General features: G+C 52.5%; 1 protein-coding gene across 1 annotated transcript in view; it reads right to left on the bottom strand.

The window, feature by feature from the left end:
* Positions 1–777: 777 nt before the first annotated feature.
* Positions 778–23,568, bottom strand: part of LOC104411868 (netrin-1) — a gene marked incomplete at both ends in the record, with an annotated part of 38,731 nt that continues 15,940 nt past the window's right edge. Inside the window, 3 exons of the mRNA XM_010022404.1 lie at positions 778–852; positions 20,030–20,083; positions 23,204–23,353. Coding sequence (XP_010020706.1) covers positions 778–852; positions 20,030–20,083; positions 23,204–23,353 — 279 coding nt within the window. The remainder of the gene's footprint in view (positions 853–20,029; positions 20,084–23,203; positions 23,354–23,568) is intronic.

The following is a 23,568-nucleotide window of genomic DNA, read 5'->3' as shown; positions in this document are numbered from 1 at the left end:
TTTGGTGAAAATATATATATATATATATATAAAAATATACACACATACAGAGATACATATAAACCCAGGGTCAGCCTGGACACCTCCTACATGGTCCCACTGATGGCCATATTGGAAATGGACCCACATTAAAATATTCCCAAGAGCAGAGAAATAGGGTGGGACATCAGGATGTGTCTGTTCCAAGCTGCTGCTCCAAGCTGGAGCTGTGGAAGGATGCTTATGTCCTATGTCCTAGAGTACCAGCAAGGATGGGGATCCCACAGCCTCCCTAGCATGTCCCAAGGCTGTACCACCCTCTGAATTTGCCTGAGAATTACAGGGGGATGGATCCCTATGACTTATGCTGCCTGTCCCCACAGCAAAGCAGTTTTAAAAGCTGCTGCATGTAACAGCACAGTGAGAACAGGAAGGATGTAGTGTCAGAGAGGACACCATGGGATGAGGACACTATGGACCCTGATTTGGGACTTGTCTCAGCATTTGCAGGGAGACTCGTATTTCCCAAGTAACACATTGCATCACGGCTCCACCGCGCATCACTACCCAGGGCTGCCTCTCCAAACCCAGCAAAAGCCATATCCCAGATGCAGACACCCCAGCATAGGCAGGGGCCGTGCAGCAGAGTGGGGCTCCCTGGTCCTCCTGCATGTGGGACCCAGCCAGCAACCTGTGCATGAGCTGGGCTTGGGGACGCCCAGGAGGGAGATGCTCCTACTCGGCATCCCTTTGGAATGGCTGGTCCCTGGGAAGCAGCAGCTGAGAGAGGCGACTCACCATAGTCTTTCTTACAGTACTTCTTCATGTTGATCTTCAGTTTCCCCTTGGAGGCTTTGCAGTATGAGTCACAATCTGCACGGGGAGAGGGGGAGGGCAAGAAAACATTAACAAAACAAATTAGCCTTAAAATGAATAAAAGGCTGGGGAGAGGGGGTGGACAGCTCAAAGCTGCAGCCTGCCATGAATAAGCAGCGTGCCCGTGATATCCATCTGCCAGGCCCCGATTGGGTCGTCTAAGGGGGCATTCAGAGAAACCTTCCTTTCTAAAGAAAGCTTCTCACAAAGGAAACCATCCTCCCGCCCTCCTCCCCCAGCCCAGCTTCCCTGGGCCGCCTCTGTCTTCCTGGGAGACCCTGGGGGCCTCCCTTATTGTGCCACCCAGAGCTTTTGAGAGCCACACAAATTCCCCCTGTTCTTCAGCTCCCAACTGGAGACTGCCCGGAGCCCACAGAGGCCCCATTGTCACCCCTAACCCGGGCCGGTGTCAGCCTTTGGCATTCATTGCCGAGAGATTCGGGCTGGGGTCACCTTCCGACAATGCAGGTCAGAGAGGAAATTAGCAGCCCATGAAGCATTAGCAAAGCCTTTTGGTGTCCACTCTACTGAAGTGTGCAAATAAAATATCTCAGTAGGAACATTTCATTTCTAATGGGCCCCCACTGCTGGGACATGTTGGCTGTGTCCCGGTGGTGCAGCGGGCAGGCGGGAATGCTGGAACGCTGGCACGGCCGCCTGGCAGCAGCGCCACGGGGCTGGAGCCGGGCCATGGTCCCAAATGGCCGTAGGATGCTGAGCCCTGCTCCAGCAGCTGCTGCTCCCCGGGACCTGATCCCATGTGGGATGAAGCTGGATGGCATCAGGCGGCGGCACCACAGTCAGGCAGTGCCGCAGTGCAACAGTGCCTGGACATGTGCCACCCCATGCCAGCTCCTACAACCAGGGCTGGCTCACAGACATGCTGTCCATGCACATCCCTACATGTGGATGTGCATGGGACCCATGGATGCTAAGAAGCCCCCAGCACCACAGAAAACCCACATCTGTCTGCAGCAGGAGGCCTTGGTACAGCGATAGTCCTTGAACATCTCCACCTCTCCCCAGTGCCCATTGTTCCTCCACAGCCACCTTTGGAGACCAGGACTGAAAACCTGCTGAAATGCCCCAGCAGTGCTGCAGGGCTCTGTGTGCAGGGTGGGATGCTGCAGAGGTGTGGGACACTGCTGACACCCCACAGCCAGCAGACACAGGGTGCCCATGTCCTGCTCCAGGCCACACTGGCAGTGCCAGACCAGACCCACACTTGCCTGTGCAACACCCCACATTCTCCAGTGGACCATGACCTGAAGCCCTGGGGGAGAAGCTGTGAAATATTCCCCTCTGTGTCCCCCTTTAGTGTGGCTGTGGCACACACAAGGGTGGCATCTGCCACAGCTTCAGCAGAGCTTGAGGACCCATTTCCTGTGTACTTCTTTCTTATATATAAGAGCCCTTGCAAGAAGCAGTTCCTTCTGAGAGAAGCTGTCTGGGAAGGGAAACTGAGGCAGAGTTGGGAGGTGGTTGCACAGCTGCAGCATTCCCTGATCATGCTCTGGTTGCAGCTCTGCACAGGGGCTGTGGTGTGAAGTCAGCTTTGGGATAGGGCCATGCTGGAGGAGGTGATCTCCAGTCCAGAGCCAGTCCAGGTAAGGAGGGCACAAGTGTCTGGGTGCACTGGGAGTTCTGTACCCTCTCAGCTCACCATCCTCACTACAGGAGGTGACCCTGGGGTGGGTTCAGAAACATGGAGAGATGCTCCAGGAGGTCTCATGGGCCCCAAATCCAACCCTCCCCATTAGCAGCAGAGCCAAGCAGCAGCTTCTTTTTCAGCTTGAGTGGGGAAACCAACAAGAAAAGGAAACCCAGAGGCTGAACACCCACATCCCAAGATTATCAGGTACCACCTCATAACAGCAGCTCTGATCCATGCGTGCCCCAGCCCATCTCAGCCTGGCCAGAGCCATCTCATCTCAGCACCATCCTCCTGCCCCATTAGTGCCTGCTGCTCCCATCCTCAGGAGACCACCCATAGTAATATGTGGCTTCACATTCTTTCAGTATGACCCAGCAAGGGCCAGAAATGAAAGCTGTGATATGAAGAGGAGCGCCTTCCTCCTCTAAGAGTCCCAGCTAAGATCTCTGCCCAGCTACAATCCAGCCAAAGCCCTTAGAAATCCAGGAGCTGAGCTAATGACTGAGGGGCAGCTGATGCCTCCCCTTTGCTTTTCTCATCGAACACAACTCTGAACATGAAGTAAAACTTGAAATGCACTGAGAAAAGAGCAGCAGTTCCATAAAAACTGTAGTTCAGATGATGGAGATCCGCTAGCAAAGTCCCAGCGTGCCTATATGGCATGATACCACCATATAGTGCAGTGTGACTGCTTGGTGTCACTGAGCCCAGGGAACAGAACTATTCCTGATTCAACTAACTGGTAAGATGTTCCTGGCCATAAACATCGAAGGAGCAGTGTACAAGGGAGACAGAGGTGCATGCAGGGACTTAACAGCCCAGGGATGCTTTCCCTCATTTGCTTGGTGCAGAGAGGCTGATGGGCTGCTCTACCCGGCAGCTGGCATGACTCTGCCCAACCTCAGGCTGCCGATGCTTTCAGGACACTGATGTGGTTATGATAAACACGATGATGGTTCTCCTCTGGCACAAACATCCTGAGCTCTGTAGGTATTTATCACTGCTGTCACATCCCACCCCCTGTGCAATAGCTGATCTGCAGGAAAGGCTGGAACAAGATGGGCAGGCAGGGAGCAACCAACTGAGCAGGGACAGTGCTCAGGAGATGTGGCTGGAGACCTCTGCTCCCCTGCCCAAATCTACATCAGGTAAACAGATGTGGTGAGCAGCTGGCTCTGAGCACTAGTGATGGGCAGGGGTGGGCACCAGCCCCAGGATCTGTGAGGAGGCCTCTGCCAGCCAGGCTGCGGAGCCCACCAAGAACAGATCTTCCCCCAGCCCCTCAAAATAGCAACCAAATAGAAAACATTGCTCAGGACTTCAGTTCAGACCACTCACAAGAGCAACCCTGAGCCTCTTCAGCAACCTCTCCCCACAGAAACATCCTCAACCACATCTGAGCTTCCCAACCTTTACACTACCGCCATGACATTTCCACTCTTCCTGAGATTACAGACCTAGAAACCCAGCGCTGTTTGCCAGCCAGGGAGGCTGTGGGGTGATGTGGCACCAATCATGATGATGGTTCTCATCTCTTGCCCCCAGGACAGCTCCCCTGCCCCCAGAGTGCAAGCCTGGAACCAGGTTTGCAGGTCAGGACACCCAGCTACAGCCCAGGCCTGACCCTGCTTCTGTAACACAAGGCTTGCTCTGCCCTCCCTTTCTCCTTCTCTTTCTCCCAAGCCCACAGGCTGTGCCAGAGCCTCAGCTGGTTTAAATTGAACTTGCTGTGGTCAGAGCCAGCTGGTGTAGATCAGTGTAAATCACCAGATGCCAGGGCTGATTTACATGGGTGGGGGATTTGCCCTGGTTCATTTCCTTTGTCTTTACGTGGAGAGCTCTTCTGCCTCTTGGGGGACTTGGAGACCCTCCAGGGCCTCTTTGGGAGGGCAAACGAAATTTCTCAGGGCAAAGTACTGATTGAGCTCGAGTTTGCTGCTGAGCAGCGCTGCATCTGTGGGGTGATGGTGCTGCAAGAGCACTGCTGGCTTAGGGAAAGTGTGTGGAGGGAGTTTTATGGAATATGATTTTAATGCTGCCTAGAAAGGACCCTGCTCTTGTCCATCAAGTGATATTTCAGCAGTTTAGGGTCTAGGGGAAGGTTTGCTGAGCTGCCGGTCCCCTGATGGAAGGTGACAGGGGGAAGCCAAGCTTAAAGACTGGGGAAGGGATGCAAGGAAGGGGTAGCAGGCTGAAATGAGAGGAGAGGATTGAGTTGGATCCTCAAGTCTTCTAAGTGCTGTTTCAGTGACTTCTTGTGCAGGAGATACATAATGTGGTGTGAGACTTGCAGAATTCGTCTTTAAATGCTTCTGCTACAAAACTATGGAGTCCTAAGACACATGTTGTTTGTCCTGACTGCAGGAGGCTACCTGTCCCACAGGTCCCTTGTGCCCAGCTCCGGGAGGCTGCAGAGGATCAGCCTGGAATAACCTGCTCTTGGAAGAACTGTCAGAGTCTGACCAAAAGGCCAAGCTGAGAATAAAAGTCGTCTGCCTGAGGAATTGAAGCCTGCTCTTGGGATGGGGAACAACCTGGTACTTGAAGCGAGGGATGGTAAGTTTCTAGGTCTTGTTTGCCCAGGTCCTATAGGCGTAATGGGGCGGACACTACTTGGCTCTGCCCTAAAGGACTGGTGGATGGGGTCAGCTCCAGCTGCTCTCTGCCCTATCCTGTGGTGCACAGATGTCCCTTGCATGTGGGGGTGCAGAACAAGGATCGGTCCTCATGCCAGAGATGTCCTGCCCTGTGCCTCTCAGCCTACCCGGCCCCAGGCAGGGCTTGCCTGCTTTGAACAGACCCTGGAACCTCTCCAAGTCCCTCCTAGCCTGCATTTGGCCTGGCCATTCCACTTCTGAAGGACTTAAACACCCCTGGCTACAGCACCATGGTGCAGGAGGAACTGAGTGGTGATAACCAAACACCCTCCTCCCCTGCTCCCAGCGCTTTCCTCCCTGCATTTGCTCAGCTGCGCAAATGTTTTGGTGCAAATCCCCACTTCAGAGATGCAAACTCAAAGCCCGACCAGACCCTGGTGCTTTCTTGTTTCATCACCACATCCTGAGGTGCCGTGGGCCGCAGTGGGGACATCCCACACCTCCCCGCTGGGTCCCCTGGGCTGGGAGTGAGCAGCCGCTTCCAGCAGATAAAGCACAAACTTTGTGCATATCCCAGATACACGGAGCGGGAGGATCCAGGAAGAGGCGTTTGGAGCTGCTTGTTCACAAGGGCCAGGAGCAGGTGGCGGGCAGCTGTTTTGTGTCCGTCGCAGCTTAGTAGAATGTGTCAGCATCACATTCAGCAGCTTTGCAGCTCTGCCTGTCCCCTTGATATAACTAATTCTCTGGCTGAGCAAAGGGTTTTCACAGCTAAACACCTTCTTTGGTTTGCCTTTTTTTTGTCTTCTCCAGAAGTTGCGGTTTTAATTTCTCTATTTCTCCATTTTGGGGCTGGTTTGAGCAGGACAGGGGCTGCTAGTGTGAGCCTGAAACCTGCGGGATGCTGAGCCCCGCTCACCTCGCACTTTGCTGATGCACTCACTCCTGGTGTTGGTGCTGGGCAGGATGGAGGTGCTGGCAGCCGGAGCTGAGCAGCATTCCCGAGAAGCCACTGCATGGGAACCGCGTCTTGCTGTGCTTGCAGTTCCAAATGAGCTCTAAGCCTCTCCGAAAGCCACATGTCGGTAACAGAAATTAAAGGCCCCTCAATTCTGACATGATAGAACGATTAAAGCCACATTTCTTGGCCTGGGTACCTAACTGAAAATGCAGATATAAGGCTTAGATCCCCAAGGGGATTTGGATTTCTAATCCTAATTTGTGCAGCTAAATTCCTATTGATTTCCCTCAGGTAGGGCCCTAAATACCTTTGCAGGGTGAGATCCAAAGTGGAGATGGTATGGCTTAGAAGGGGAGACCCAGCCTTGAACGTTTGGCCTCAGCATTTTGAGGGTGAAGGGGGCTTGCCTGCTTCCTCTCTGTATGCTCCTGAGGGGCTGTGCTTCTTGCTGGAACCCTGCGAGTGGGAGCCTGGGTGTCCCCATTTCCAGTTTGCACTGAGTGGGATGTGCAACCAGGCTGGGCCACTAAGTGAAGGCGGAGGTCCAAACATGAAATCCTAAATCCATGAGCACATCACTGGCGAGAGCAGGACTGAGAAAATAAGAGTGGGAATCTTCTATGAAACCCTTATGAGTGCCTATTGGGAGGAAGGTGAATGTCTGCTGCATTTTTGTGAGCTCTGGCATCATGGCAGTGCTAAGGATGGACCCAAGCGAATCCTCCCTTCACTGGGAGTCCAGGAATCCCAGCTCTCGGCTGTGGTCCATGCCCAGACCTTGCAGCTGAGCCAGCAGTGCTCTTGACCAAAGCCCTCAAGTGCATCCTGTTTTTATCAAGATGTTCCCTGATCCCACCCAACAACCACAAAACTATTCCAGGTGCTCCAAAGAACTGCAACAGCCTGTATTCCTGTAGGATGCACACAACAATGTGTGCAACAGCTCCCAACTCCACAGATCTGCAGAACTTCATGCTGCCCCATCCCGCGGGACTGAGTGTTCCTCCAAACTGCTCAGGCTGTGGGACTAAACTTCCAACCCCTTTACAGGCAGGAACCCCACATCTTCAGCTTGTGATTGGGAGCAGGGAGGGAAAGCACATGGAGCAGAAGGGATGTGCCTGGGAGGAGCCACACTGTGGGGAGGGCAGGAACAGAAACATCTTGTCCCTGTTCTGTGATTGAGCATATGCTCAGCTTATGCCCAAAGCAGGCATGAAAACATTCCTGTAAGCCATCTCGAAACATCCCGAAGGCAGTTGGAAGCCACGCTCTCAGGTGACATGGGATAAAGTGAAATCACCACTGCCCAGTGCCAGGACAGGTTGGCCTGCAGCAGTTATGGTAGCGATGCCTTTGGCCCTTGGACTTCTGGATATTTCCCCAGATGACCATGAAATCCTGTTTCATGTCCCACACCACTAAAGCTGTCCCTTGGTTCCATCCCAAAGAATTATTTTAACATCTCCATCAGCCTCAGAGAATGACATTTTGGGAAGTGCCAGCTCTGCTGGCCAAACATGCTTGTTCCAAGCTTCCAGCTCTTGGCATTGGCTGACCATGCATCCCAAGGGAGGAGACGCTATGGAGGAGCTCTCTCCTTGCACAGGGAGCATGGATGGGTGGCAGGGGCTGCAATGTATGTGGTTGCAGAGCACACGTTGGCTGCGAGGGATCGATGCTGTAACTTAATTTGGGCTGGATTCCAGTGGGAGTCTCTGTTTCTGAGCAGGCTTCTTTAATATAAAAGCAAAGTTAAGGTAGAGAATCCCTCCCACGTTCTTCACTTTAGCAGTGGGATCGCTTCTCCTGTGCACTGCTGCAGCTCTTGGCAGCCCTCCTCCCTGGTCCAGCCGCTGGTCAGAGCTGGGGTGTCTGTTATGACTAAATTGGCTCTTCTTCCCCCTACCAGCCTATGACCCAGCTATTGCACATGATGATCTTAGCAAATATAATGTGCAAATTAGTGCTCTTTGTGCTGGGGCCAGCTGCAGGACAGTGGTGCCTCTGGCTGGGTGGCCTTGGCAATCTCTCCAGCACAGTATGGGGAAGCACATCATTTGCAAGGCTTGGACCTGGGATGAGCTGGGACGGGGCTCCTCAAGTCATGCATCTTGTGTGTTTCAAGTCCCCAGGCTTGAAACTGTCCATTCCTCAGCCTGTGGATGAGGATCCCGAGGGCCTGGGTATGTGAAAAGCAAACCTCTTTCATGGGGTTGCGTTTACCCACAGCTGTGTGACTTTGTTGTCTGTTCCTGGTGACCTCCTGAGCTGGCCCAGGGCAGCCCCGGGGCCGCAGTCCCCACAGTCCTGGGAAAAGGAGCTAGCAGAGATTTGTTCCATCATCTCATGGGGCTGCCTCGGAAATGGTCTGTGACCACGTCCGCTCTATGTGTGAAGGCAGAGGCACCTGCTCGGGCACTGGAGCATCTTCTGGTGTCCAAAGTAGGCTCAGGAGCACTTTGCACCAGCACAAGTGTGCGTGGGGTGCTGAGGCCAGCCCTGCCCCATAAGGAGCTCAGCCGCTGTGGCTGGGATCTGTGCCAGCCCCCTCTGGGCAGCAGCAGTGTACTGAGATGTTTTCACTTTTTAAAAACAAAGTTATTTTCACCCTATTGAAACCCCTGGCAGTAGATACACAAGGTCTTTAACGCAGGGCAGCACCACGACTCCCTGGGACCACCTGGCAGGAGCATCCTAGCCCTGCCTGCAGCCCTGCTTGCCCCCCATGCTGCACACCACTGTCTGCAAAGGATCCTCACAAGACAGCGTGAGGACCTGTGCCTGAACTGGGGACTTGTGGTGCTGGGGTAAAAGATGGCTAAACCCCACCCCTGCACCAGGTCAGGCTACCCACTGCAAAGGGAGAGCTAGGTCCACAGCCCTGCAGGCATCTCCAGTGAGGACAACTGCCATTAACCTCTCCCTTGGATCAAGAAGGTGCAAATAAGCCCACAGTAGCCTCCTTTCTTCTGACTGAACAAGACTGATTGAAAAACAAATTGGCGCAAATAAAGCATGTAATTAGATTAAAGCCTCTTGCCTGGAGACGGTGGAAAGCGGTGGCGGGTGCTTTGCCCAAGCCCACAGCCCTCTTCCCACCCTCACAGCATCCAGCGTGGCTTGGGGGGCACCAGCAATCCACAGGATGCAGCTGGGGCTGGCCACCACCTCCAGGAACTGCCCATGCTGGGGCTGGTTGTGCTCAGCTACCCTGTTTCAAGCTGTGTCCCAACACAGCATCCTAGCAGCTGGGTCCAGGTGTGGTTTGGATGCTGCCAGGACACACGTGCACTCTACTTGTTTGGTGCAGCCTTGGGCCCCCTGGATACTGTGATCAGGGGGGAAACCACCCCCAGGCACCACCCAATCTCCCCTGTGGGTTGGGATGAGTTTGGGCCCTGCTTTGTTAGCTGCCTGCTGCCAGTTTTGGGATGGGAGGGAATGGGCCTGAGCAATTTTTGGTGCTCCTGGACATGGGTGCCCATAGCAGCCATGGCCTCATCAGCATCCCAGTTTTTCCCACATATAAAGGGAGGGGGGAGGCAGGCTAAGGCCACTGGGGGAAACCATGGGGGGACCCCAGCTGTGCCAGACACTAACACACTGGAAAATACCACACAGATATGGGAGCTTTATGGCTCATCTGCCCCTGGCTCTGCACCCTCCTTGTCTCTCTCCTGGGAGCAGCCAGGGTTGGCAGCACATTTCCTACCGCCTCCCCACAGCAGCAAACCCAGTGCTGAGTCCCAGGACACACGAGGATGTGGAGTGCTGGCCCCAATAGTGCTTCATCCCCACCCAGTGCTTCCTCACTGCAAATGTGTCCCCAGCCGGGTGATGAACTCCAGGGTTGCTGCTCCCAGCACTCCTGGGGACATGGCCCTGCCGAGAGCTGCAGCCAGCAGGATTAAACACGTTAATAGGAAACCATCTGTCTTCGGAAGCTCTGGTCACCCTATAAATTCCCAGCCTGACAGCAGTTCCTGGCCAAGTGGGTGCTGTGTGGGATGGGGGGGGGGAAGAGGGAGGGGGCAGGGTGTAACCAGAGCTGGGGCAAATCAGACTTTCTGCTCTGGGGGAAACATGGGAATGGAGAGCCAGGTCTGGGGACAAGCACTTTGTTGTGCCAAGGGGAATCTGCATCTGGGCATGTTCCGGGATGGGGAACCAATAAGTTCATTTCCCTTCAAAATCATCATCATTAGTTTTGTTTTAGATGAGCTTGACAGTGACGCTGGGCTTGCAAGTCTTTGGTCTGAAGCCCGTGGCTTGGCTTTGGTGCCCAGGGCTTGTGGTCCTCCGAGTGTCAGAAGAACTGTCCTCAAGGTGTCAGCATCCCAGGGCTGGGGATGTGGGGATGGAGGAATGCAGGGATAGAGGGATATGGGGCTGAAAGGATGTAGGAATGGGGGGGGATGCAGGGATGTAAGGATGCAGGAAGCCCTGCAATGAGATTTTAAGAGCACAGTGCAGTTGTGCATGAAACTTATCTGCATTTGAGCAAAAGTTTTGTGGTGATTTGTTTTGGTTTGATTTTTTTTTTCACAGACTTTCTGACATATTTTGAAGTGACCAGAAGTTTCATCACAGGAAGCCCCTCACCCCTATTGTGTTCACAGCCATTTACTGCGGATCACCATGAGAAACCTCTTTTCAGGAGGGAACTGGATGCTGCAGCCAATCAATCAGTCAATCAATCATGCAGTCAATCCATCACCTTGCTTACAGCCTGAGACAAGTGAGAGAATACCCATGCAGGGCTGAATTAATTACTCATTTGGATGGCTACAAAGCTGGAGACCTCCAGACTGATCCCAGACTTACACCAGGGTGACTGAGATGAGAATTTTGCCTCCCCAGGCAGCTGTGCAGAGCTTTATTCCCAGCTTGTGGGAGGCTCTCAGCTCTCTGCAGAGCTTGTGCTCACTCTTAGTGCTTCCTTGGAGTCAAGAGCTGTGATTTTTGTCTCTACCAGTGCAAAGTCCCATTCTGGCCATACCCCATCCCTGGCTTTGGGAGCATCCTCCCCAAGACAGAGCCCGGCCAGCAGCTGGGGGCCTTTGTGCCAAGTCCTGCTCCTGGCTCCAGCTTTGCACTGCTGATCCCCTCCAGATGTGCCAGCGCCAACACGAGTGCACACACCTGCACACGCTCCTTTCCATTGAATATCAGTGCTGGGGGATGACCAAGACATGTTCCTGATCCAAATCCAAAGAAAATCTATGTCTAGCTGGCAGTCTGCTTGCAGTTCTGCAGAGTTAAGACTGTGATCTCCTTTGTTCATCTGGAGACAAATCTAGTTTGAAATCAGACACCTCCTCAAGCTTTTTCTTCTCAATACATAATGTTAATACAATGTCTTTTGATACTCACTTTCATGTTAAATTTGTAAGGTGCTATGTAAGTTGTTTTTTTGGTCTATTTTTTCCAGTTTGCCTCTGATAAAGGAGATGCCCCCAAAAACCAGCCTCCCACAGGAGCCTGTGTTCACTCTGCTCCATGAAGACCATTGTTTTCGCCATCAGGCAGGAGGCAGTGCAGGTTCCTTGGGAGCATAGCACTGAACCGGGCCAACCACCCCAGTGTGGAGGCTGGAGGAGGTTGGGAGGCTGTGCTGTGCTCAACCAGCCCAGCGTGAGCACAGACCTGCTTGGCACTGTCTATCTGGGATTTTGGAGGGTTGAGATGTTCAATGCACGTTGGCAGGGTTGGCCTGGGGCCACCTCTGAGACAAAACCGTGGCACAAGGGAGAGACTCCAATCCACCCATCACCCCATGGGGGCCCATGGCTGTGGGAGGCAGGGAGAGATGGAGTTTCAAGGGACATTTCCCTGGCGCCTCTGACACAGCCCTCAACACTATGTTGATGAGATGCCATGGGAAAGTGCCCTCATCCAAACACAACAACTGTGGTGCAACCTGGGTACAGGGCTCCCACCTTCCCTCCTGGCTTGCTCAGTGCTCTGGGAAGGAGGGAAAACGTGAAATTCACCATGGTGCCTGAGAATTTCCTCCAGCGCTCTGACAGCCCCCCCAAAAGCTGTGCTTACATGCCTATGCCAAGCACAGGAGGCAGGTCCTCTGTGGCCAAGCAGACAGCATCCGTTGCATTTGCCCCTGGGGGAACAACGCAGCTTTGAGCCTGACTTCACCTGGGGATGGAGATGGTTCAGATGGTAGATAAGTGTTCAGGAGGCAGGTGGGGAGCAGTGGTTTGGCCCCATGTCCCATCCTGACCAGAGGTGCTGTGGGATGCCAGTGGCCTGTCCCTGTGCTGTCATTTTCCAGCAAGCCTTGCACCCCTCGCAGATGTTGTGGAGGCAGCTGGTGGCTCACATGGCATTGACTCCTTGTTTCCAGCTGCTGCAGCTCATTAGAAGGAGCTACAGTACATTCAATCTTTTCCTAATGTCACTTCTGCCTTGAAGCTGCTGCTACAGTGATGATCACAGTGTTTATGTGACCATGAGTGGGGGGGGACAGTGGTCCACAACCTCTGCTTGGCAGCGGAGCTGTTGAGCCAAAAAGACCACGTTCTCATGGGGATGCGTGGGTACAAGTTGGCTGCAAGGCTGGAAATAAGGAGGTGGCTTCCAGCTGCCCAAACTGTGAAATTGAAGCACAGCCTCTGTACCTGTGGTGGGAGCAAGTGATGTAACTCATCTTCTAACAGCGCCTGGTGAGGTTTTACTGGGGTGATGCGAGTGCTGGTAGCAGCAGACCTGAGGGACCCCTTTTCCTCCATGTGCATCTACAAAGTCAGCTTTGAGCCTGTGATCACCCTCTGAAATCTGCGTTTTGCCATTCTGCTGTGGGACGAACAAGCCTTGTTCCTGCTGCTCACCCTGCTGATTGCCCTGGGGCTGATGGCATGTACCTGGAAGCAGGGTACATGCAGGTACAAGGCATCACCTTGATTCATCTAGGCATGGGCAGGCAAAAAAGTAAAGCTTTGAACCTTCAGATGAGAGAAAAAGAACCCTTTTTTAGGGCACGACTACTCTGACTAGCAGCAAATGATCTGCAACAGGAGCACCAGCTCATCAGGGAGGCCAATTTTCCCCCTTCCTTGTTCTTCCTTGTTCTAGCTAAAATTTGGAAATTTCACCCCAAAGCCCAAGCCTGTAAGTAGTGAAAAGCCACCTGCAGCCTGGGAAGGATGCATAACCTCCTGCTCTGCCATGGAATGGGATGGGAAGACATTAGAGGGGCTCCCAAATCTGGGACATGGGTACAGGGCAGCAAGAGGTCCAGACAGCATCACAGAGGTTGCAGGGGGAGGTCTCTGCAAGGTATGACTGTGCACAGGGATGGAGCAGGTGCCATGAGGACAGTGGCTTGACCCAAAAGCTCCTAAGAATGTGGTGTGGTTTGGCATCTGGTGTGAGCTGGATGGAGAGTTCAGGGGAATGTTTTCTACTGTTTCCTACAGAGTTTCTATTTTCCCAGACTGAAGCCATAACCTTTGCATGTGTTTTTTCTAAGAGCGACACAGGAGCAGGGAAGGCTCCAGCAGCACATGTGGGATTGGGATAGTTTTTAGTTGGGTTTTTCTTTGTTTTCCTTGAGAATATTCCAGACTGTTCCAGAGCAGAGACCTGAGACCTCACTGCCTGTGTCCCTTTGGGAAGGTACTAATCATCCCCACCTACCATGGCATGCACCCACCTCCCCACCCCTGCGCTGCCTCTGCGCTCTGGGAAAGCTGCAACCTGCAGCCAAGCTGCTTCGGGTCCATGCACATCCTGGGATTGCTAAGAGCGGGGTTTCCTCTTTTCTGCAGTTACATCCAGCCTCTTCCTCCCCAGCCAGGAGCAGAAGGGCCCAGCAGCACCTTGAGCCCAAATGACTTTTGGAAAATCCAGATCTGGTTTTGAAACTGCAGAGACGGATTTCCAGGGGAAAACCATGCAAAGCTGCATCAGTCCAATCACCTGGTTTTATTTAAGCCCACAAGCTGAAATCATCCACCTAAGATAATAATTTCCAAGCCGATCTGGATTCAGTTCGGATAAGGAAATGACTGACTGGCAGGTTAATAAACCTTTTCCCCCCCTGTTACACTTTTCTTGTCCTTTCACTGTGGACCCTTCTGCATCTCTGAAAGGGACCAGAAAAGGATGGGGTGGTAGCAAGAGCTATTCTCACCTGGCCACAAAAATGAGAAACACCCCCTCCTCATCCTCCAATCTCCTGGCATGGGAGAGCATGAATGCATTTCATCTAAACAATTCAGTTTTGGACCATTTCCCCAAATTGATGTGAACCTCTGAGAGCTAAGCAGAGCCAGGCAGGACCCCCCACACCAAAGCTGACATTGTTCCACCCCTTGTATCAAGTCCAGCTTTGGCCCATGCTCTTCTGAAAGGTACCCCTCGTTGACTTGGAGTGGTGATTGGTGATGATGCTAACTCGGCTCTTGGAGACAAAGGCACTTCCTGTTCTGCATAGCTAAGAGCAAAGGAAATAAAGCAGTATCTCTCCCAGAACTGTCTGCACCCAAAGTCTCTCCATCTCTAGAACCCTTTTGCAGGCATGATGATTTAAGGATTTGTCAAGAAAACACCATGAATTTCAGCAAGATGCTTCAGGGTGGTGGTGGGGGCTGAGTGATGCCAAGAACCAAGACTGCCTGATGCTCCCCACTGAAGGGAAGGGATGAAATATGGAGGGTTCAAGCTCCCTGGACAAAATGGTGCTTAAAAAGTCCAATAAAAATCACCTCAAGAAGAATTACGATCGGATGCCGGGCCCATCAGATTGCTCAACTTGGCTCAGCCTCCACTGGACTTTCATGGGGGGGCAGCATGAGCAGCTCCCTGATCGCCCCTCTGGGCAGAGAGCAGGGAGATCCAGCCCTCCAGCAACATGGGGATCCAAGAAGAATTGTCAAGTCATTTCTTATGGCTTGTAGGCTGCCAGGACGCCTGACTTCCTGCCAGCCCACAGATAACCCTCTCCCAGCATCCAGCAAGAGGTTCCTTTGCTGAAGGGAGGTCTCTAACCCTGCTGAAATGTTCTCAGCTACTGCCTTTATGCAGACTTGGTTGGGCTTGAGCAGATGCCTGAATAACCCTTCTCCCCACAACAACGATGCAGAGCTATGGGACTTGCTCCTTCCCAAGTGGGGCTCTTTGCTGGCAGGATTTGTGGAGGCTCGGGACTGGGGGCTGCAGCCATGCCAGCAGCACCAATGTGAGATGTCCCCTTTGTAGCAAGGCCAGAAAGTGTTGCAGACACCTACCCAAAGCCTTGGTCAAAGGTGAGGGGCACATCCTGATCAACACACCTCTGATCCTTACAGCCATCCCTTTTAGCACTCACTCAGGAAGATGCATGGGATGCAGGGAGCAGCTGGCTCTCCCCACTGGCTGCACCAGGGACCTGCTTTTCACTAAGTGTCTATCCCCTTGTCCTGTTCAAGGGTCCTGGTGCTACAGGGTCTATGCTTTTGCCTCGCTCTCCCTGGCCGTGGGAGCCCCAGCCCCAGCTCTGGCGCACCTGGCACAGTGGCTGGCACCACGCCGGGGGCCGTGACTCGCAGTCCAGGGCTGCTGCAGGTCACACTGCCACAGCACATCAGCTCAGGGCAGACACTGATGAGGGCTGTGGCCAATTGAGGTGGCACATGGAATCTGGGGAGGCCGAATGCAGCTGCCCCAGTTGGCATCTGCCCAGAACAGTGTGGAGAGGTCACAGAAAGGAGCTGTTTTTGCAGCTGTGTTGGTATCCACATGGAGAACACGAGTGGGAGATGTGTCACCCTCAAAGTAGTCCTCTCCTGCGGGGGCAGCAACGCTGCGGCTTCAGCAGCTCTTTCCTCTAGAGCCTGAATGTTGGCTGATGCATGTGGATAAACGCTGTTTCCTTGAAGCCCTCGCCTGCATTCAGCCCCTCTCCTGGTCACGGTCTGGAAAGATGTGAGAGGATATGGGGGCTGGCATGGAAAGACTGAATAATAAAGAATGTCCTCAGAAAGGCCTCTTTGGACTCATGAAAAGCAACATGGCCAGATAAATGAGCTCCTAACAGCAACAAAAAGACATTGAGAAGTCCCTATGGCCAGTTCAAATCTGGGGACACTGCTCAAGTGTCACCACTTGCCGCTGGCTCCAAGGCTGTTAGATGGCTTAGCAGGGCAAACTGCATGCAAACCTGACCTGAGCAATGGGCAAAGCAATCTTTTACTCACTCAGAAATGCACCCCAGGCCATGCAACCTTGTTTCGAGCAGGGGAGGGGATGGCACAAGCCAAGTCTTGCCTCAGGAAAGGGCTGGGGCAGCTGCACTGGGAGGACGTACCCTGGCCCCTGGAAGGAAGGAGCCCAAGGTAAGGAAACACCACCAAGAATGAGGTTCTGGCTGGGAGGTCCCTGGTGTGAGTGCCGGGGCTGCTTCTGCTCCCTGGGCCAGTGAAGGTGCAAGCAGATCCCAGCATGGAGGTGCTACAGCTCCACACACAGGTCTTCACCTCAGGAACCAAGCTCCTTGCAGAAAGGGCTGTAAGAAGACATCTCTGCATCTCCTCAGCTGCCAAACATGCACATTCATTGGCAGAGCCTGTGGTATTGTGGTGTAAGAGGTCTGCTCTGCCATCCCTGCAGCAGGCTGGGAACAGAGCGGGTTTGGGGGGCTGTGGTGGGACGAACAGAAGGATCCTGGTGTGGAGCACAAAACCTCAGTGTTCCCAGGGCATGAGACAGAATGTTTAGTCTGCCAGTCCCTGCTGAATAGCAGGAGCCCAAAGGAAATCTGGTATTTCATCTGTTGAGCTTTTTGTATGTAAGCATTGCTTGGGTTTATTGTTACCTGTGGTGGGTGAAAGCACTGCCTACAGGCCTGCAAGGTTTAATACACTCAGTTGGGAAATTGTGATGCTGAGTGCCAAAGGCCCCATCCCCAAAGACTGGTCAGTGAATCAGGCAGGTGAGGATGCTCAGTTTAACGTGATGACACTATGGAGCAGAGCTCGCTCCAGCAGGATCCAGGTAAGCCCTTCAGCTCCTGCTCTGCTGCCATCCTGCTGCAGAGGTGACGAGCCAGGACTGAGCCTCTCTTGCAGTGTGCACTCAGCAGGCACATTGTTCTAGAGGTCCCACTGATCCTTCAACCTGTAGCTGATATGCTCTATCTGCCTTTAAATATTCCATTTATTGTCAGCACAGTCCCTGTGGATGAGAAAAACCCATCCTCAATCACCTGAAAGTCTTGACTAGACTGTGGGCTTTATTTTGTAGCAAGAGGTGAAACAGGGGGTTGCAGACATAAATTTACCTCTCACGGGAGATGGGGAGAGGGTGGCCCTCTCTGCTCCATGCATCCAGCACATTCAGGTGTCACTGCTGGGCTGCACCTACAACATTGCCCAAACTGCAGTGTTGGGTGAATGAAGGAGCTGCAGAGGCTGCAGGAGCTGCCATCTCTCATGTTGGTCACGACAAGACTTGGGGTGTGCCTGCCCATGCCAGGGGCTTGGGGTCTGCACGCTGGGTCCCTTGCAGCCAGGAAAAGATGGGGTTAGAACAAGAACTTTGGGGAGGAGTTCTCTGTGGGTGAAAGGAGGTGGTGAGGTTCACTGTGGCATGTAATTAAGCTCCTTGGGAGTCGGGAAAGATTTCTCCTGATGGAGGTGGGTAGGAGAGACTGATATTGTCAGGAAACAGTGCTGTAAGGAAGACCAGACCTTCCACTGCTTGGCTTCAAGTTATTAGGTAGGATGGTCTCTGTTCCTAATAGCCCAGTTCTTCATTGTGATGGACTCACCAAACCACATGCCTCATGTTGGCACCTAATTTATAAGGCAAAGCAGCAAAAGGACTGGTCACCAGCACCTGCACTGGAAGCATGGCTGGGGCAGGTTTTTGGTGTGTCTTTATGCTCCTTTCAGCCCTGCATGTCGGTGGAGACTCTTTAGGAAGCACACACAAAGCAATAGGCACAAACCCGAGGCTGCAATTTGTTTTTTGGCTCATACCAGCCTAAGACAAGACCCTGATACAGAGCTGCTGCTGCTACTGTGTTTACAAGTGGCAGAACTTGTCCTTTAAATCAGTCCTACAGAAAACCCTGGGCTTTGCTTTCCCATGACACTGAGGACTGAAAACCTTTGTCCTTTTGCTCCCTGGGTTTCCCATCTCGGGAAGAGCTCCTGAGCATACACCAACAGGCACAGCCTGCATAAAAAGCCCTGCCACAGGACAAACCTTGGCTCAGAGTTCAATTCAATGTGATGTCCATCACTTTTAGGACAAAATCCTTAATTTATGATCCCTTCTACACTCGTGTGACAAAAGTAAACAGCCTTTACGCCCCATGTCCTTCACAGCCCCGGCACTGCTCAAGTAGCCTGAGAATCTGCAGGCAGTGGGACAGGGTGAGTCCCGTTTCCTCAGGCCTCTGGCTCTTGCCATCATCCCCTGCTCAGGCCAACCTGACCTGAGGGAACTGGGGACAGGAAAGTCCCCCGGTGACACAGTGGGGCAGGGGCCAGCTCCTCCAGGGGTGTAAATAAGGAGGGGAGGATGATGGGGTGTCGGTGCAGTTGTGGTGGTGGAGATGGGGTGTATGAAGAGATGTGTTGAGCCCCAGTTGCATGGATCATATTTGGTGCAAGTACAAGAGTGGGGAACAGGAGGGAACACACACTGTGATATGCCAAAGCTTTCTCAGGACTATCCTCTGTATTGCAGCTTGGATAAATATGGTGATCCAAGTCCATCAGGGCTGTGCTGCTGTCCCCAGGCTGCAGCTGCTGCTGCAGGACATCCTGCTCCAAGCTAAGATGCTCCAAGCTTCCCCTGCTCTTGAAGTCACTGGCTTTGAGACACCTCTAAGCACAACTGGCCCCAACAATGCCACTACCACAGTGCGTCCCACGCCGAGGACACACAAAGGCGGACATGAGGCACATTGCTATAGCATACACAAGTAACGTCAGCACCTAAGGTTGCTTAGCACAGGAAGTAACAGGCGAATAAAGGAAACGCTCCCATGCAACATTAAGCAGAGCTTAGGTTTTTTTGTTCTTTTTCAGATAATTTTTGTTTCTCCAGTCCTTCTCCACCAGAACTCAGTGAAACTGTTAGCCTCTTGAGAAGGTAACCCTTAAACTCTAACAATCAACACGTGGTGGTCTTGAGTCCTTACCTCTTTCCCATCAAACATTGCTTCCACATTGAGTGATAGATACAGCTCCTCTGGGAAAATTTTTCTGCATCTTCTCTACACTCCCATGTGTTCCTAGAAACACCCTTCTCTTGGGATGCTGCACACTCCTTTCAAACACTTGGACATTTGGGGCTGTCCTGGGTTCAGCTATAGCAGTCATTTTTTCTCCTTCTTAGTAGCTGTTGCAGTGCTGTGTTTCTTGACTTTCAGCCTGGGAACAACGCTGATAACACCGATGTTTTTAGTTGTTGCTCAGTAATGTTTACTCTGACCAAGGACTTTCTCAGTCTCATGCTCTGCCAGAGAGGAGGGGAAGCCAGGAGGAAGCAGAGGCAGGACACCTGACCCAAACTGGCCAAAGGGGTATTCCATACCACAGCACGTCATGCCCAGTATATAAACTGGGGGGAGTTACCCGGAAGGGGCAGATCGCTGCTCGGGTCAGGCTGGGTATCGGTCAGCGGGTGGTGAGCGGTTGTGTCCTCTTCCCTTGTTATTCCTCTTATCATTATTATTGGTAGCAGTAGTGATTTGTATGATGCCTTAGTTACTGGAGTGCTGTTACCTCAACCCGTGGGAGTTACATTCCTCCGATTCTCCTCCCCATCCCTCCGGGAGCAGGGGGAGGAAGGAAGAGGGTGGGGAGTGAGCGAGCGACTGCGTGGTTCCAAGTTGTCAGCTGGGCTTAAACCACGACAGGGGCATAAAAGGAACCTGCAATTTCATCTCAGCCAGATGATGGCTCAAAAGGCATTTACGATCAAGATGCTTTAAAGGAAGAGACAACATACCTGCAGGCTCCTCTGTGCTGCTGGCAGCCGTGGTGGGGGGAGCGGCGGGGATCTCTGCGCAGGACAGCAAGAACAGATGGGAAAGGAGAGGAGACAAAAGAAGCAGGTATTATTACAGATCCTAAAGAGCCTGGCTCCTGCACACACCTCATTTTGCCTTCCCAACCATGAGTGGTGTTTCCCAGCCATGTCTTCTAGCAAGGAGCTTTGCAAGAGTCCCAGAAAGCAACACACCAGGACTGTACCTACTGGGGAACTGGGCCTCAAAAAGGGTGTAGAAAACCCCAAAATTTTAGCTTTGGCTGCGAATGAAAGAAGATACAGCCAGCCAGATAACTGATACGGTCCCAGACACAACCTGCTGCAATTGCTAGGTTCCAGTGCGTACCCCAGGGTAAGGGATGCTGTTGCAGGGGCTTGGAGGGTGCAGAAGCCAGGCAGGGTGGTGTGGCTGCTGCTGTGCAGTGCACAGCCCCAGCAGACAGTGGAGCACTGTTGCCTTTCCTTTTCCCTGGGTTGTCCCTTCCAGCTGCTGTTTCCATCCATGACTGAGGCAGTGCTACCCCTCCTCTTGTGTGTGACAGCATGCAGGTAGCATGAATCTATATGCTGGAATGTGACTGTTATTTAAAGGAAACAGAAAGATATCTAGTGCCATTGCAATGGTCCCTGCTTTAGATTTTGGGCTGGCTTTGCATAGCTGAAACCATATAATGTTCTGGATATTCATGCCCAAGTCTGACTGTGTTTGTTGATGTTAAAAAGGATGGACTGCAGATGGAGTGCATTATATGGTCCCAACTTTGGCAGGATGATCTTGTTTCCCCAGTGCACATACACAGACCTCGTTACTGACATCTTTTGCACATTTAGGGCACAGTGATGAAATTTCTGTGTGTCCCTGGCAGTCCTGGCCGGGGAACACACCACCAGTCCATTTTGAAAGTGGAATATCAGCATGAGCTGGGGATTGGCATCAGGCTCTTTCTGCTTTTGCTCTCAGGAACGTGTCTGGCCACGGAGGCAGGGATTGCTGGGGTCTGCCTGAATTGCCATGATGGCAACTCGTAGGGATGCAGCCCAGTTAGCATTAGATGACTTTTTGAGCTCTTCAATCCTCATGCAATTTAACATAGGCCCAAACCCATGTGAAACACATAGTACATAGTCAGGCAGTACATTAACAGCCAGCATGACCATCCTGAAGCTGGCAGCTGCCTGAGTGCTCATGCTTGCTGATGTGGGCTGTGGTACAGACCCCACCGATGTCTAGTTCATTCCCCATGAGGTGATTGTTGCATGACTATTATTCTTTGGGACAAGGAAAATGTAAGCAGTGGTAAATCAGAGAGTAAATGCTCTTGCAGACAAGGTGGACAGGCCCTTGCTAGCTGCAGTGTACCTGTGCCCTCCCAGTGCCAGACAGGAGAGCAGCGTAGGTAGGGATGGAGGGCAAGTGCCCTCTACTACGCATATACAAAACATCTGAAGTACACCCCCCACCACGTAGGATGGAGTATCTGACATTTTTCAAGGATGAAAATGTGCTGGTTGGGTTTTCCTAGGATGAGAGAATTGTGAGTTGCTCATATCCTCACTTGAATTGCTTTAACATCATATGTGGAGATCAAACTCCCAACAAATGCACAGCAGCTTCATAGCCAGGCCAGAGTGTTGCTTGAAACATATTTTGAACACAGGTTTTGGCCCCTTGGAAAGGATGTTTTGCAGAGACACAGCAGTCAGGGGCTCTTGTGGGAGGCAGGATGGTGGCCGGGTTGAAGGGCCAGGGCAGGACACCCCTGCCAGGCTCACGCCTGCTTGGATTGTGTTGAAATTCTGTGTCTGTCTTTATTTAGAGCGATGAATCCCAAGGGAGATGATGCAAGGAACAATTTACTCTCTGATTTACCATGGCCCTGGGGAATGATTAATGATAAACCTTTGCGCATACTTGCTGCAAAGCATACTGAAGCCGTGACTGTAGCATCCTGAGGAAACAAGCATCTGGTTTGAGCTCTTGCTGTCCCATTGCAACACAGGGAAGAATGACTCTCTAGTGACCAAAACCCACCCTGGAATGTATGTTTTCTTCAGCAGCAGAAGGTGGAGAAAGGGTATCTGCCCCATAGCTTGGCAACGGCCATCCCAAGAGGCAAATGCTGTGAGGGGACAGTGTGGGAGCAGACTGTGGGTTCCCAACAAAGACTTGATTCTTTCAACATTCACTTTTCTTCTCCCACTGGGCCTTCTTGCCCCTTTTAGCAGCAGGGAGTCAGCCTCGAGGGGAGCAGTCCCTCCTTCCCAGCCCATCCCAGGCACTGTAATTTCAGTGCTTCATTTCGTTAGGGCAGGTGGAGATCTCTTGTGTGAGGTGCATGAGTTACTGAATGATCCAATAACAGCAAAACCAACAGGCAGCAGAGAGGAGCGCTGGGCCGAAGCACACCTTGTGCCAGCAGTGAGTGCTCAGCAGGGACTGTGTGCTCAGCAGGGACTGAGCGGGGATGTGGATGTCTGCAGAACAAATGCTGCAACAGAGAGACTTTGGGAGCTGTACCTGGTGCTTGATGCTGTTCTTGTGAGAGTGGAGGATGACAGTGGCTTTTGGAAGCCAAACTAAAAAGCAAACCCAAGGAAGCAAGCAGTAAACCAGACTATGTTTCTGAGAGAATAACCCCAGCCTATGTTTCTGGGTGGGTTGTGTAAGATCGCCTTTAGCAATCCAGGTGCTGTGTTACTGTGACGGCAACTCCAGAAAACCAGCAGTTCCTCTGATTTGATCTCTACCAGTGTAGCACACAGCCTGACTTTGGAGAGCAAAGCCTGTTTGTAGAGATCTGCCACAGCATCCAGACCTGATGTGGTACCCCAAAGCAGATGTGCTCTCTCCATGAAGCAAAATCAAATTACTGGCAAATTTGGCTGCAGATTCCCTCACACAAACCACTCAGAAAGCAGATGAGCTACTTGGAAGATAGAGGTGAATTTTGGATGATATGCCCTATGGGCAGTGCAGCTGGCCAGGGGTCACAGGCTCTTCATCACCTGAGCACTGCCTGTTGGCATGGATGTGGTGGGGTTAGTAGCTGCCCAGCCGTGTGCAGTGGCTCCTGTGGATTTATAAAGGTTAATATCTCTAATCTACAGACATGGAAAGAGCAATCCACCTACTTATGCAGGGGGCAATGGGAGACCGGCTTTGCTGGTAGCCTTTGGCGCATCGATTGCACGTGATGCCGGTGACACCGTCTTTACAGGGACATTGGCCTGTGGTTTGGTTACAGGTTTGGCCGGCGGCACCCACGGGATGGCAATCGCACTCTGTGGGGGGAACACACAACAAGACGGTCAGGGAGGAGGAGTGCGGGTGCAGGTGGTGTTGGAGGGAACGGGACGAACATCCCGGGCTGCCGCAGCGCTCCCGGCACGGCTCCACCTTCTCCTCAGTGGTGTGGAGCTCCGGCAAACGTCCTGTCCAGCCAGGACTGCACCGACCTGAAACAGAGGTGGTGTTTGGCAGAGGGGTGTGCGTGGTC

This window comes from Nestor notabilis, unplaced genomic scaffold (assembly GCF_000696875.1).
Source record: "Nestor notabilis isolate BGI_N333 unplaced genomic scaffold, ASM69687v1 scaffold20619, whole genome shotgun sequence".
In the NCBI taxonomy this organism is placed as follows: Eukaryota; Metazoa; Chordata; class Aves; order Psittaciformes; family Psittacidae; genus Nestor; species Nestor notabilis.
The sequence above is the reverse complement of the archived record's forward strand: the minus strand, read 5'-3'. Positions and strand labels throughout refer to the sequence as shown.